Genomic DNA, 16348 nt, shown 5'->3' on the forward strand with positions numbered 1-16348 from the left:
TATCCTCTGCGTGGACACTGGGAAGCCTTTCATCCTGTCTGCCACAGCAACAAACAGCTGGTTCAACTTACAGAATGGCTTAGTTTGTTCAGTATAAAAAGCCAATTCACGCTGTACATCCAGGGAATGGAGCCTCTGCTTGCGGCTATTGGCATAGGGTTTGGGGAAAAAGACTGGAAGGAATATGTCTTGATTGGTGTGGAAACTCCAGACCACCTTTGGGAAGAACGCCTGGTGGGGTCGCAGTTGCACCTTATCTTTGTAGAAAATGGTATACGGAGGGTCGGTTGTGAGATCCTTGAGCTCACACACCCTTCTGGCTGATGTTATTGCAACCAAAAAGTTCACCTTGTAGGAAAGGTAGAGGAGTGAGCACATAGCTAGGGGCTTGAACAGGGGCCCCATCCGCCCCGAGAGTACCAAGTTATGGTCCCAAGCAGGGGTGGGCTAGCAAATATGAGGATATAATCTGTCTAACCTCTTGAGGAACGGCCGCACCATTTCGCTAGTGAAGATGGTGCGTCCACGCGCTCCTGGGTGAAAAACTGAGATGGCAGCCAGGTGAACCTTTAACAAGGAGTGAGACAAGCCCTGCTGTTCCAACTTTAGAAGATAGTCTAAGATAAAGGGGACCGACAATTGTGTTGGAGGGATACAACTCCAAAAGCACCAAATTGCGAATCTCTTCCACTTGGCTAGGTAAGTTGCTCTGGTTGAAGGCTTCCTGCTACCCAGAAGAACCTCCCTAACAGGGTCTGAGCATATAAGCTCTAGCGGGTTCAATCATGCAGCTTCGAAGCCGAGAGATGGAGAGACTCGAGATTGGGGGTGTTGAAGCCTTCCGTGATATTGAGTGACCAAGTCCGGAACTAGCGGTAGAGGAACTGGAGTGTCCACCGATAGCTGCAGTAACTTGGTATACCAATGCTGACGTGGCCAGGCCAGTGCCACCAGGATCACTGAGGTTCCGTCGCTCCGGACTTTGAGGAGGACCTTGTGAATCAGTGGTATGGAAGGGAATGCGTAGAATAGGCAGTCCTTCCATGGAAGGAGAAATGCATCCGCCAACAAATCCGGGCTGTGGTTTAGGAAGGAGCAGAACTGTAGGCACTTCCTATTGGCCCTTGTGTCGAACAGATCAATCTGGGGAACTCCCCACCTCTGGAAAATATTATTTACCACATCCAGGCGGATAGACCACTCATGGTTGTGGAAAGACCTGCTGAGGTGGTCTGCTTGAGGGCTTCCTCACACAGGGGAGAGGAGCGTGCACCCCAGTCTGTTGATATAAAACATAGCTGTTGTATTGTCTGTCAGGACCGATATGCACTTTCCCTCCTCAGGAGAGGCCTGATATGCCAGCTGGACCACCCTGAGCTCCCTTACATTGATGTGAAGCATCAGTTCCTCTTGAGACCAGAGGCCCTGAGTTCTGTGCTCCCCAAGGTGTGCCCCCCACCCCATGGCTGAGGCACCGGTCATCGGGTTTGGAAAACGCAACCCCTGCACACACAAAGTGTGGGTTGAGCCGCTAGTGAAGAGACTTGAGAGTGTCTAGTGGAAGGGTAACCACCATGTCTAGACTGTGCCTGCTTGGTCAATACAGTGATGCCAGCCAAGCTTGGAGAGGTCTGAGTCTGAGCCTCTGAGCCTCACATGTTGCACTACATACGTGCAAGATGCCATGTGACCTAGGATTTTTAAGCAACTCCTTACTGTGGTTATAGGGAATTGTTTGAGAGCCTATATTATGTGAATGTCCTGGAAGCGGGATTGGGGCAGGAACACTCTGGCCTGTGCGGAGTCTAGCACTGCTCCTATGAACTCTATTCTCTGAGTAGGGGTAAGCGTTGACGTTTGAGTGTTTAGGAGGAGACCCATTGCGTTGAAGGTGGATCTTGTGAGGGAAACATGTTGATCCACTTGTGTTCTGGACCGGTCCTTGACTAGCCAGTCATCTAGGTAAGGAAATACCTGAACCTACCTTTTCCCCAGAAACATGGCCATGACTGACATACATCTGGTAAACACCTGAAGTGCTGACGATAGGCCGAACGGTAGCGCTGTGAATTGGTAGTGGGAACTCCCAACTGTAAGCCTTAAGAAGCACCTATAGGGCAGAATTATGGAAATGTGTGTCCTTCAAGTCGAGGGCGGCATACCAATCTCCTGGATCCAGGGATGGGATAATAGTGGCCTAAGAGACCATTAGAAACTTTAGTTTCTTCATGAACCTGTTGAGACTGTGCAGGTCCAAGAAGGGTCTAAGGCCCCCTTTTACTTTCAGTATTAGGAAATACCAGGAGTAAAACTCCTTTCCCCTAGCTCCAGTGGAACCTCACAGCTTCCGCTGATGATAGGAGGGTTTGTACCTCCTGGACGAGAAGTTGCTCGTGAGAGGGGTCCGTGAAGAGGGACGGGAAAGAGGGGCGAGGAAAATTGGAGAGAATATCCCATCTCTACCATACGGAGGACCCAATGGTCTGAGGTGATTTGGGACCACGCTTGGTAGAAATGGGATAGATGTTCCGAAAACGGGAAAGAAGGATCCAGTTGAAAGGTTGGTACAACACCGTCGGGCACATCCTCAAAAAGTCTGCCTACGGCCTAGTGGCTGCCTGGATGACCCAGACCCCCTGTTATTCAGGGGTTGGGTGACGGCGGTTCTGGGCCTGCCTAAACTGCCCCTGGTATGGTTGTGTTGCAGGTTGAGACATAAATTGTCTATGCTGGGTGGCAGAAGTGTGCACACCCAGCGATCTTAGAGTGGCTCGGGAGTCTTTCAGACTGTGGAGTCTCAAGTCTGTTTTCTCTGAAAATAATGTGGCCCTCTCAAATGGTAGGTCCTGAATTGTCTGTGGGACCTCCCCAGGGAGGCCCGAGGCCTGCAGCCATAAACAACGGTGCATTGTGATGCCCAAAGATATCATCCACATTGCAGAGTCCACTGAGTCTAATGCCGCTTGCAGCAACGTCCTGGCACATCTTCGTCCAGGAGAGCAGAGAATTCCAGCTTAGAATCCGGTGGGACAAAGTCCGAGAATTTGGACATTGCGTCCCAAGACTTGAAGTTATATCAGCTAAGGATCGCCTGCTGGTTTGCAATCCAAAGCTGAAGCTTCCCAGTGGAGTATATCCTCCTCCCAAAGAGGTCCAGCTTCTTTGCGTCCCTAGCTCGAGGGGTAGGTCCTTGTTGCTCTTGCCTTTCCCTCGCGTTAACAGCCGCCACTACCAATGAGTCTGGCAGGGGGTGGGTAAACAAGTATTCATAGCCCTTGGAGGGCACAAAGTACTTTCTCTCGACTCCCTTACCTGTAGGAGCCAGAGAGGATGGTATTTGCCACAGGGGTTTTGTGTTCTCCTGAATGGTCTTTATCGGGGAAGGGCCAGGGATAAAATGTCTAACACTGGGTCTGACACCTCAGTAACCTCCTCCATCTGTACCCCGAAGTTCTGAGCAACCCGCCTCAGAAGTTCAAGGTGGGCTCTGCTGTCAAGAAGAGGGGCCCCAAAGATATCCCTGCCACCGCCTCATCTGGAGACGATGATGAGGAGTCCAGAATATGAGAGGGGCCCTCCTGCCCATCCAGCTCTTCAAAACGCTGTGGCTCCACCCCCAAGTCAGAGTCCGCTTCGGTGCTGGCTCTGGTACTGGTCGTGATACCGTCCGTGATACTAGTATAGCTATGGTGCTGGGTCTGTTGTTGGTGCAGGGCATGGTACCAATTGTGGCACTGGCAGTGGTAGCGGTGGCTAATGCCCGGGAGAAATCCCTGCCCCTAGACGCAGTCCTTCTCTCGGACCTGATGGAAAAGGAGCGTACTGAGGTGGACCCCTGGGACTGGTGTTAAGCCCTTGGGGTCCAGAAGAGCCACTGGGTTGGCATCTGAGCTGGTACCTGCCATTGTGGTGGCCACAGTACCGGGGGAAATGTTTGGGTCATCCCCACTGACTGGGAGTGCCGTGGCTATGGTGCCCATTGCTGCTGGGGATCGGTGCCAGGGTCCCGGACTCAACTGTGACGACTGTTGAGCTGGAGGGGAGGTACGGTCTTGCACTGGTCTCCCTCCCTTGGGCTCACGTTCCTGTGTGTGGGAAGGGGAGTGCCCTCTATCAGTCTTCCTGTGCTGCTTCTTTGGGACAGCAGACTGTGAGCGGAGCCAAGATTGATCCTGCGCTATGCTCGACGTAAGGCAATGCCAGTGCCGAGGGTCTCTGCTCCCAGAGTCCTTCCTCGGCACCTCCTCAACTGAAGCCAGTGTGCTGCGCACCGACACGGAAGAGCCCGGTGCCATGTCCACAGAGCTCGACTCAGACTGAGGGCGGAGAGCTGCTTCCATTAGCAGCAACTTTAGTCTTTGATCCCTCTCCTCCTTTGTGCGGGGGCGAAAGCTCCTACAGATCTTGCACCTGTCTGCTTAATAGGACTCCCCCAAGCACTTTAGACAAGCCAACTGCAGGCCACCCTTTGGGATAGGCTTCTGGCAAACCCCGCATGGCTTAAACCCCTGGGTCTGAGGCATGCCCCGGGCCCAGGAGAGGAACGGGGAAGCGGGGGAAGGAAATACCCGCCCAGTACCCCAAGTCCAGATGTCTATTTTTAAAACTATCGTTAACTATTTACAGAACATATGCTAGAGGATCGCTCATTGAAGATGAGAGACGAAACGGTCCAACGACCACCACTGACAGTAAGAAGGAACTGGAGAAGCAGCAGATCGGTGGGGCCCTATACGTGGCGCTATGAAGGTGCGACTCTAGTGGGCTCCAAAGCCAACCCAATGGGTGCTGTTGGGGAAAAAAAAAACCTTCCGATGAACCATGCAAGCGGCGCGCACACACCTAACTGGAATTGATATGAGCAAGCACTTGAAGAAGAACTAACACTTCATGCCATGAAATTGCTTCCATGAAGAACAGGAATACTTATATACATGGAATCTGAATAGGTTCATAACAGCTGAAAAGAACAGACACAAAGAAGCATGAAATTAATCTATGGAACTGACAATCTCCATCAATGGAAACAGTAGTGTCTTTACCCTGTCTAGTTCCAGTGTAAACTTCTGATCCCATGACTGATTGGAAATAGGCTTCCAGCTAGTTTGACCAACCACAGTGTTGTCCAGCTTCAATACAGCACAGATTTCATCTGTAAGTAAGTTACACAAACTCAGCTTAAAGGTATAAGAGGATTTTCCACAAAAACAAAAAAACTTCAGTGTTAATGCCTTACTAAAAAATACCATTATGCCCACATGAACCAATTAAATTTAGGATTAAAGAATTTTCGATCCATCAACATATCAGATGAAGAGCTAGACCATTTTTAAGTTTGAAATCCATTTCTCAGTTACAAAAGCCACAAATATAAAAATGCACTTTTCTCAAAAACCATGTGGGTATGTGGTTGGTAAATCTGATGAAATTTTGAATTCTCTTACAGTCTTCTCTTCCATCATTCGTCCTATACAGTAGCAACAGCCCCACCAAGAACCCCTCTTAACACTTTGGTAATATTTAAAACAATGTCAATTTTTGTTTCACTGCCATCTTTCTTCCTGAGCAATATGCATAACAGAACAGGAAGTGATTGCTTGAGGTTTAGCTGTAATAAAGGTACAGTCGCTGAGCAGGTTTTATATTGCAGGGCTTTTTTAAGCAAACAATTAACTTTTTCTGAGCATTTCAAATTAGACTGTTTAAAAAATAAAAAGAATACTAAACTGGACAAATCATCTGTTTTCAAAAGGTTTCGACTACTCCCACTTTTACTTTTGCTTGTTCTGCTCATGAAAGATGATCTGGCTTCACTTGGACTCCAGCCAGGTAGAGTAATTGACGTAGCTTTTGATCGACCAGGGACGTTTTCCAGAATATCTTGGCAACCCATGAGCCTTACTTCTAAAGTACCTGAAACAAGATAAAAACAATTGCTTTTGTCACATACTAAGTTCTTATATGTACACAGTGCAATGATTAGTGAATGATTTCATATTAGAACCTCACATTCTGACCTATACAGAAGTTACTGAGTAATAGAATTCACAGATATTTGCTTCAGATAAGTGATGAGAGACTCAAGTTAGATTGTAGTGTTAATTTATTGGAAGGAAATCCACTGAAATTAAAAACATCAAGATTAAACAATTATGGAATCAATCAGCAGGGGTTACAATTCAGTGGTATAGCACAAAGCAATTTAAAAAAATCTATTTGATTATGCTTACATGTAAAGATCTTAATTCTTAATATTTAAGCAAAAGAAAATTAACACAACTGATGACTACATCAGTAGGGAAGAAGAGAAATTGTCAACTGAAATTTAAAGAAAAGGCAATTTTCTCACAAATGACAGCTGTGTTAATATTAAATTTAGGGAACAGATACAATGTCTACTGTACACTAGCAGGCATTCGTCAATAAAATGTGATAAGCAACACTATAAAGTAAATAATTTACTTTCTGAATGAGGGCACATGTATTGAAGCGCGGCAGGTTTTATTTTTTGTAGAAAAAACCCGAATATTTATTATGTTGTTAAGTATGAAAGCATTAAGTTATGAAAATATTGAAATGCTTACCTATGTACAGCAATTAAAGAGATACTGTTATGTCAGATTTGACCCAAAAATTAGGTAATTAAAAATAATCTTTTATAAAACCCAACAGCAATGAAAACCTATGAATGTTTTTAAAATATAAGGCTTTTAACCAGGTTTCTAGATAGTATTATAATGCTATTTTTGCAACCTAAAACATTGCAGCATTGTGCTAATGCAAAAAGGGAAACTGACTTTAAATAGACTGGCAACTCCATTTTATTTCCCAAGTAGTTAAAAATACAAATAAGTAAGCAGATCAATGGTGAAAGCTAAATTCATTTTTTGAGTTTCCAATTTAATAAGAAAAATTTAAAATTAATACTCTCTGTTGAAGGGACAATCTCAGCTTACTAAAAATCATATAACTAAAATAAAGTTAAAGAGAACACCAGCATGCTTTTTTTTTTTTAAGTGACTAATGATACTACTAGTTTGTTGAAGAAACATTAAAAAATCTAATTTTGTTCCTGCACACTTAACTCAGGAGTTAAATATATGCATAATTTAAAATCTCTTGATCTTTCGTAACTTAAACATATCTGGATTTGCTGAAGAAGATGGTCTTTTACACAAGTGGGTATGAGGCCTTCAGGCTGCTTCCCAATCCTTACCCTCTCTGCAGTAACATGATAATGTCTGAATTAACAATACATCCAATGGACATCCAAGAAGACACCCTCCTCCTTCTAGAGTTAGGATGTTCATACTGATGCAATCAAATTCATTTAAAACTTGTACACTCACAGACTTTGGCCAGAAGGACCATCTTGATTATTTAGTCTGACCTCTTACACATTGCAGGCCACAGAACCTCCTCCACCCACTCTTGTAATAGACCCATAACTTCTTGCTGAGTTACTGAAGTCCTCAAATCATGATTTAAAGACTTCAAGTTACAGAGAATCCACCATTTACTCTAGTTTAAACCTGCATGTGACCCGTGACCCCTGCTGCAGAGGAAGGCGAAAACCTCTCAGAATCTCAGCCAATCTGACCCTGGGGAAATTCCTTCCCAACCCGAAATATGGTGGGCAAAACCCAAACAGCCAGACATCTGAGAAATAATTCTCTGTAGTAACTCAGAGCCCTCCCCATCTAGATTCTCATCACTAGCCTTTGGGGATATTTGCTACTAGCACTCCCAGATCAACTATGTGTCACTGTAGGCAGTCCCATCCCCTCCATAACTTTATCAAACTGAGTCTTGAAGCCAATTAGGTTTTTTGCCCCCCACTGCTCCACCTGAAAGACAACACTAGGTGCTCAGGATATTTCTTCAAAGGCCTAAAATGTGGACAGATTTTAAAGTGTCTGATGACATGAAAGTCTTCAGCATTTAATACATTTCATGTAATAGAGGAGAGTCTCATCTTACGCGCATTTAACATGCGCAAATTCAGCTTTGCGCGGTCAGCAAAAACAAAAACAAAACAAAACAAAAAAAGAGAAAAGTAACAATTTAAATACTGTACCAGTAGTGCGAGCGATTCCGCCCGCCATTACACTCAATGTAATTTTGAGCATACGCGATTTTCGCACTGACAACAGAACGTAACCCCAGCGCAAGATGAGACTCGCCTGTAAAAGCATTTTTCCTTTAAATGAAGATTTAGATTCTTTTCTTGCAGTGTATCAAGGGATGTCACCAACTAATAAGTATATTAGCCTGAAAAGCAGTTAACTATATTTGAATTATACTAGTCTTCATAGGTGCTGGAGCTCATTATATACAGGGCTTATAGTTTGATTCAACGGCTCTCAGCACCCCCACTATACAAATTGTTCCAGCACCTCTGCTAGTCTGCAGTCCTCCACCTGCAGCTGCCATGTAATGAGGGCAGTGTCGTATTTGGTGAGCATCAGTGCGTAAGGACCCTGCTTTATCCTGTGTCAGTTCCAAATGGCTGTGCATAGTAAGATCTTCACAGCACCCTGCTCAGACTCTTTCTGGGAAGCTCAGCCCTTAAAGGCACAGTCCCCAATACCACAGGCAGCTAGTGGTACTTGTCTCATCCTCAACCGGATGATAGCAACAAACTAGTGATGTCACATCTTCTCTGAGGCTGACACATCACTGTCTGGGAGCAATAAACCCCAATTAACCAAGCCATGTTATTTGGAATCATTTTTGATTATTCAGGGAATTAATATATACTCTACTCATGAGTCTGTTCCTGTTGAGGGCAAAAATATATGCATGGTTATTTTCAGCACTAATGCGACAGTTCAGTTTAAAAAAACCCAAAAAAGTAACCATTCAATTTCCTTTGCTGCACTTCAGTGTGTCTTGCATTTTTTTTAAATTCACTTTGTCAAGACTGCAAGATAATTAATGAAACTATCAGTAAGAAATATTTAAAGATTAACTATTTTGCCACCTGTCTTGATATAAGATTAGAATTTAAGAGAAAGATAAAATGGTTTTAAAAGCAAGGGTCAGGACATTAATACCACCCAGGGACACTGAAATCCTCAGTGCTCCAGTAAAAATCCCTAGTGAAATCACATTGATTTGGAGAAAGACTGTGCTGAATCTGTAAAAACGCCACACAGATAGCCAGAGGGATTTGCAGAACTTTGTATCTCCGCTTTTTGTCCAGTTGTTACATTTCTTATTTGATCTAAACGTAAGACAAGAAGAATCATTCCACATTATTAACGTTGGTGCAGCGTGGCATACAAAGAAAAGCTTGTGTTTGTTTTATTAATTTTTTAAAAATTAAACTCATAAGGCCAAACTCTGCCCTCAGATATACACATATAGCCCCTGTGTTGCAAAGACAGAATTTGACTTCCTGTATTTGGTTTTTTTTATTTGGGGGCGGGGGGACGACAAACTTCCTCTGTTACAGTTCAGTTTAGCAGTTAAAGGTAAAGTCATGTAGGGGAAAACAAAGGAAAACAGCTGGATTAGTACTTCTAATTTGGTAGTTTATTTAATAATTCAATAAACACAATATATCTGAACACAGTTTTATTCAACACCTGCTTTAAGTAAACAAAGTAAAATCTGGAGGGATGTATTTGAGATCTTCATTAAAAACATACCAGATCTCTTGAAACCTTTATGAGGTTCCACAATTCAAGACAAACAGCATCTCTGAGACATTGACTGACTATATAATCTTGACTTTCATAACCCACTATGCAGACATTTAGTCCTGTGAATACTATCATTTAATTCCTCATACTTAGCTATTTTAATCTCGGAAAACCATTAGCACAAATAAACAGAGAGCTTAATATTTTTGTGCATTTACATTAGGGAATATTTGAACATTTCTCTACTTTATAAATATAGTTTTAATTTTTTTTTTTTTTTTAAAAAACATAAATCTCGCCTTCCAGGGAGCCACTGAGACCCAGTGGATAAGGTATGGGACTGTGAGGAGACCTGGGTTCTATTCTCAGTTCTGCCACTAACTTGGTATGTGATCTAGGCAAGTCATTTAACTCCTCTGCACCTCAGTTTCCCCATCTGTAAAATGGAGATAACCATCTTTATAATGCACTTGATAATCTAAAGATGAAAAGTGCTAGCATTATTCTAGAGAGACCTACTTAAGGACCAGAACATTTCTTTTTTTAATTGAACTTTGTACATATCAAATATATTTAAGGAACCTCAATTCTATCAGCCACTACAAACACTAAAGCAGTGGGTCTCAAACTTTTGTACTGGTGACCCCTTTCACACAACAAGCCTCTGAGTGAGACCCCCCCCTTATAAATTAAAAATACTTTATATATTTAACATCATTATAAATGCTGGAGGCAAAGCCGGGTTTGGGGTGGAGGCTGACAGCTCGCGACCCCCCCCCATGTAATAACCTCACGACCCCCTGAGGGGTTCCGACACCCAGTTTGAGAACCACTGCACTAAACCTTTATATTTATATACAAATTACGTAACATCTTTACTAAATCTAGCTTAACATTTTATTGTGTGTGTTTTGGTCATATATCCTACAACTATTTTAAGAAAAGCATGTAAGAATGAGCTATTTCCACATACTTTTACAGACAATATAGAATAACGTATGTATGTATCACTTGAATTCTCAAGTAAGTTTAATCAAAAGGAGTAATAAATTATACAAAACCACATACCTGTTAAAGCTGCAGGTTTGGATAGCGTACTATACTGGTTCTGAGTAGATATTATACTTTGACGTGGACTTAGTGTTGGTGAAGAGACCAATGAAAGCTCCTCTATAATAATACTGCTTTTGGGATGGTTTTTAGGAAGTTCATTCAGTCTTTGTTCTAATGAATACTTTAAGAGGTCCAGCTTCTGGCTTGATTCATTAAATCTTGCTTGAGCCTTGTTCGATATAAATTAAAAAAAGATTTTTAGAACAATCCACATTCTTCAAACATAGTATTTAAAATCAAATGTCATAAACTACATTAAAAAGTTACTTCTGAAAGTGCTTTTCTGTCGGTAACTTTTCCAGAGCCAAGCAATTTCATCACGTTCTTTGCACCTTCTGCTACTGCATACTCTATCCTAAAATGATGCCGCAGTTCTTCCATTCGAAGCTCAAGAGGACTTATCACAGGTTTTGCTACAAATAAACAAACATTTAATCTTCACTGAATACCATCTATTACTTTTGTTCTCAATATTTAGCAATAAAAATAATTTAATAGATGCAGAATTTAACAGTATAGGAAAAATAGATGCAGCTTTGTTAGACTGTAAAAGAGAAGCAGATCATATCCACATATGTTATAGAAGCAATAATGAAATCCAAAGTGTTGCATTTAAAGGATTATGTTCCGAGCTTGATAAATCCACTAGACTGATACTAACCAAAGAACTAAACTTACTAACTAGAGGATATCAAAGACAGTGATCCTCCGCAGGGAAATTAAGGGACAATGCCCTTGCAAAAAGCCAAATCTCCCACACAGCCCCCTACCTACTGGAAAGGGTACGGTTTTGAGTTTTTTTTTCTAGAATTCTGCCTCTGAACCCAAATTGGAGACTTCATCTTTCATATCAGTCTCTGACAAGATGATGTCTGATCAATTTGAAGCTCTACCTGTTGCCCTATTCCACACCACACCCCAGCTCTTGTGGCTGCTGCAAGAATGGGGGATGAGAGAGGTCTTACACCAGGCCTTTCCCAAATTGTTTTTGGTCAGTAACTCTAGTGACTCCTTCTGCTCGTGCTCAGATTTCCCAAGCAGCAGCAGATAATTTCTTGACAGTTTCACTACTGCCTCCAGAGTTCAGAATAGTAAGAGCGAACATGACCAGTGTTATTGACGTATTCAGTGTTGTTGTAGCCGTATCAATCCCAGGATATTAGAGAGACAAGATGGGTTAGGTAATATCCTGAAGAAGAGCTGTGTACTCAAAAGCTTGTCTCCCTCACCAACAGAAGTTGGTCCAATAAAATATATTCCCTTACCTTCTAGTACTGTTTGGCAAAGCTAGGAGCAGCAGTGCAGACACTGCAGTCCATGTCTGCATACTCAAGAAGATAACACGGCATTGGTTTAAATTTGGTAGGTTCTCTTTGCAACCATAAGATTTAAAAATGTAGTTTGACAAAATTTATGACACTTCGCAGTAAAAAGACTTCCCACTTATCATTAGCAAATGGATATTTCAAGCCCTGATGATCAGGCAATTTCAATAATTCACAAGATATACATGTACAAGATTTAAATCAAATTTAAAATTTAAAATTTAAAATCAAGAGATATACCACTATGCTCATAATTTTACAGCATCAAACTATAATAGTTCATGGCCTTTAACTTATCTGTAAAATTTCCCTGTAGACTGAAAAATAGCAGACAGGTTCTCACAGCCTGCAAGGGAACTTTCCCCCCCAAAAAACAAAAAACCACACCACTAAATTCTGAAATGTAGTGTTTGAGCAATGAAAAGATTTGGTCTGAGACAATTTTGTGCTTTGGTTTGTAAAAACTCAGTTTCTTCCCTGGCCTAAAATTGCCAGATGTGGGCCCAAATCCTATTTGCCTTACTCTCTTAACTGTTCCCATTAGAACTAATAGTCCTAGACTATCCACATGAGTTAGGTGGGCAGAATTTGGACCTTAATCTAAGCTGAACTATTAAAGGAAAAGCCAAAATGGAAAGGCCGACGTGTGAAAAGAGTAATGCAAAGCAAACCACAAACTACAAATAACGGAAAGCACCTTTTCTTTAGAAAAATCACATTCAGGTCTGAATATGTAGTGTGGCATCTCTATTGTTCTGTACTATTTAAGTTCACTAAAAACAAAGCCTGTCTTCTATCTGACCTCCTCATCCGCCAAGGTTTTCTTGCAGTTCATAAATGCATATTAGTACATCCCTATGTAAAATTCTAACATTAGTAAGCACATTTCTGTCCTCTCTACTTCATCACCATTATCAAAAGCCAATTCATTGGTCTGGACTGCCTGAAGAATCTGCATCCTTATGACTTCTATTTTCGTCTTGCTGTCCTGCAGCATCTGTTGAGCTGTAGCAAGAAGTTTTCGATCCTATTAAAAAAGAGGGAAGTTTTAAAATGTAAACACTCAGGATGACAAAGAGGTGAAGAAACTCAGTTAGCAACAGCTGATATTTATTCCCAAATCATATTTAAAGTTTGCAAAGTAGATCACTAGGGCCTCCTAACAAATTCACAGTCCATTTTGGTCAATTTCATGGACAGAGGGTTTTAAAATTGGTCAATTTCATGTTTTCAGATGTTTACACCTGAAATTTCAATGTTGCAACCCTGGGGGGGTCTCAACCCAACAGGGGTTGGGGGGCGTGGGGGTCACAAAGCTGTTGTAGAGAGTGGTCCCGGTATTGCCAGCCTCACTTCTTTGCTGCCTTCAGAGCTGGAGGAGGTTCCCAGAGGTGGAGGTGGGTCTGATCTCCACTGTGAGTAGCCGTGCAGGGGAAGAGGAAGTCCTGTCCCTCCCCAGCCCGACGCAGCCTAGTAGCTAAAGCCGGTGAACAGTAGGAGACCCTGACTGGGGTGTCCCCAGCCCTGTTGCTCTCCCTCCCTCCCTCCAATAGCTAAATTTCACAGGGGAGGTCTGATTTCATGGTCCGTGACATATTTTTCATGACCGTGAATTTGGTAGGGTCCTACAGATCACATAACACAGCAGACCAATTCACTAAACTACTCTAGGAGATTAATGAAAAGTAAGCTAGGGTGGAGGTATATTTTTAGTTCATTAAAACACCTCAAGCCATTCTATTGGAAATAATCTGGATAAATGTGACATTGTCTAGGAACATCAGACTTTGTAAAATCATAGTTTTATCTACTTTGCTGACCTGTTTTTACCTTATTGCTCTGATTTTCTCCCATGCCCTTACTGCTACAGATTTCTATTTTACTATTGGTAACCACTTCTACAAGTGGATGCCCTCCAAATTTTTTCATATGGTACACAACTAAACCACTCTCACTTTAATTTAGCATGGCAGCTAGCGACACTCAGCTTTGGCCTGGCAGCCCCCCCCCCCGTCTCGAAGGGCTGCCGAGCCAAGTTTCAGTGAGTGGTGTTGCGACCCAGTGTATGGAATTGCAGCATCACTCAGGTTTGGGGGCCCGGGGCAAACTTCCCCCTTTGTCCCCCACTCTGGGTGGCCCTACTCCCCACCAGTGGTATGCACTGTGCACAACGTGCATACAGCTGTGGGCACCCCAGCTCCTACATGAGAGAAGATCCATGGTAAAAAACATCATGCACTTTTAACAGAAATGTACAAACCCAGCCTCAGAGTCAGAGCTGAGTACTTATTGCAACATCTGTTGTGCTTAATCTTTTAATGCCTGAGTCTCCGTGAATGCAGAACGTTTCAAAGCACCCATTTCAGTCCTGAAGGGGTTAAGGTGGTCCAGAAGAAGCCAATTAACCTTCATAGTTGCATATGGAGGGAGACCCAGAGATTCATAAATTATTAATTGCTGATCAAGCCCAGCTAGGGGAGAACTAGGTAAGGAATACAAAGAGGAAATTTGAAGTAGCAGGGGCTGAAAAGGGAAATTCTGCAGTCACTCGCTGGGAGCAGAGAGGTGGGGAGAAGGAAAACCATGGGGAGAATAAGCCTTGGGATCCTAGCCCTAGAAGAAGGGCCAATCCCAGAGGAGTTGTGAAGAAGGAAAACCTGAGACTGCAGCGTAGGAAGAAGCCAAGGGAAACAGCATCAAGGAAGGAGACTGGGCAGACCTTGGCGGCTGCTGATTATAAGGTCCCTGGGCTGGAACCCACTGTTTAGGGAAGGTCTGGATTCCACTACAAGCCACTAGCAGGACTGTTGGAGGCACCATCCTGAGAACTGATCCAGTGAGAGTTTCATACCCCAGAAAGGGAGACCATATAGGGACCCAGTAAGAGGGCTGAGTGCAAAGAGGGAACACTGAAAGTTACAGAAAGAGAGACCACCACAGTGACTAACTACTGGTAGAAAGTTGCTATGCCAGATTTGTCCAGGAGGTAGCGCTCTTGTGGTGAATAGAAACCCCTTACGCAGTCCCAGGGTCCAGACAGACTGACATACATATGCTGCTTTGACAATCAGAGCCTTTTTAAACAAAGCCTGTGATGAAGAGCTGTCTTGGTACCTGGAATTATGATGGTCACCGTATGTGAAGTTAAGTCATGTGATCTCACTGGGGATTAATTTCCCAGAACCCCATGGAAAGGAGATAAGCATTTCAGAAGGACATTGTGCTCTAGCAAAAAGAACGAGGAGTACTTGTGGCATCTTAGAGACTAATAAATTTATTTGAGCATAAGCTTTTGTGGGCTAAAACCCACTTGATCCGTGGGTTTTACCCACGAAAGCTTATGCTCAAATAAATTTATTAGTCTCTAAGGTGCCACAAGTACTTCTCGTTCTTTTTGCTGATACAGACTAACATGGCTACCACTCGGAAACCTGTGCTCTAGCAATAAGTCACAACAGATATGTTACTGGTGCACACAGGGTTGGTGTTTTTCCCAACGTGTTGGTGTGTCTTATTACTATTAGAAAATTGCTTTTTAATATTAAAAACAAAGGACAAGAGTTTGGTGGGAGGCCCTTAGTTGTGTTTATTAACTAGAAATGCTAATCAATCAGGCGGGAAAAACAATAACAGAAAATGTGGAAATGGCAGAAGTGCTAAATGACTATTTTGTTTCAGTTTTCACCAAAAAGTTTAGTAGCAATTGGACATCTAAGATAGTGAATGCCAGTGAAAATGAGGTAAGATCAAAGGCTAAAATAGGGAAAGAACAAGTTAAATATCTTCAAGTCATCAGGGCCTGATGAAATACATCCTATTCATAGGCGTGCGCAGCACATTTCATTAGGGTGTGCACCCAGGGAGCCCAGCCCTAGCCTCGCCTCCACCCTGCCCTAGCCCCGCCCCCACCCCATCCATTCCCTCCTACTTCCCACCTCCTGAATGCCCTCCTCAGAACTCCCAACTCCCCCTGCTCCTTGTCCACTGACTACCCCCTCCTGGGACCCCTGCCCCTATCTAAGCCTCCATGCTCCTTGTCTCTTGACTGCTCCCCTAGGACCCTACCCCCTACCTGTCCCCTGACTGCCCCAACCCTTATCCACACCCCCACCCCCAGACAGACCCCTGGGACTCCCACGCCTCCAACCGCTCTCTGCCCCGACAGGCCCCCAAAACTCCTGACTCATCCAACCTCCCCCCAGCTCCTTGTCTCCTGACCACGCCCTCCAGAGACCCCCCCCCACCCTAACTGCCCCCCCCCCC

At 43.4% G+C, this 16348-nt stretch overlaps 1 protein-coding gene across 2 annotated transcripts in view; it reads right to left on the reverse strand.

The window, feature by feature from the left end:
- The window catches only part of PKN2 (protein kinase N2), a 116549-nt gene that overhangs the window by 23778 nt on the left and 76423 nt on the right, over positions 1-16348 (reverse strand). For both annotated transcript variants that reach the window (XM_034780323.1, XM_034780324.1), the window contains exons 4-8: positions 12995-13112; positions 11028-11173; positions 10716-10929; positions 5728-5913; positions 5043-5152 (exon numbers count right to left, since the gene is read on the reverse strand). In XM_034780323.1, coding sequence (XP_034636214.1) covers positions 5043-5152; positions 5728-5913; positions 10716-10929; positions 11028-11173; positions 12995-13112 — 774 coding nt within the window. The remainder of the gene's footprint in view (positions 1-5042; positions 5153-5727; positions 5914-10715; positions 10930-11027; positions 11174-12994; positions 13113-16348) is intronic.

This window comes from Trachemys scripta, chromosome 8 (genome assembly GCF_013100865.1).
Source record: "Trachemys scripta elegans isolate TJP31775 chromosome 8, CAS_Tse_1.0, whole genome shotgun sequence".
Classification (NCBI taxonomy): Eukaryota; Metazoa; Chordata; order Testudines; family Emydidae; genus Trachemys; species Trachemys scripta.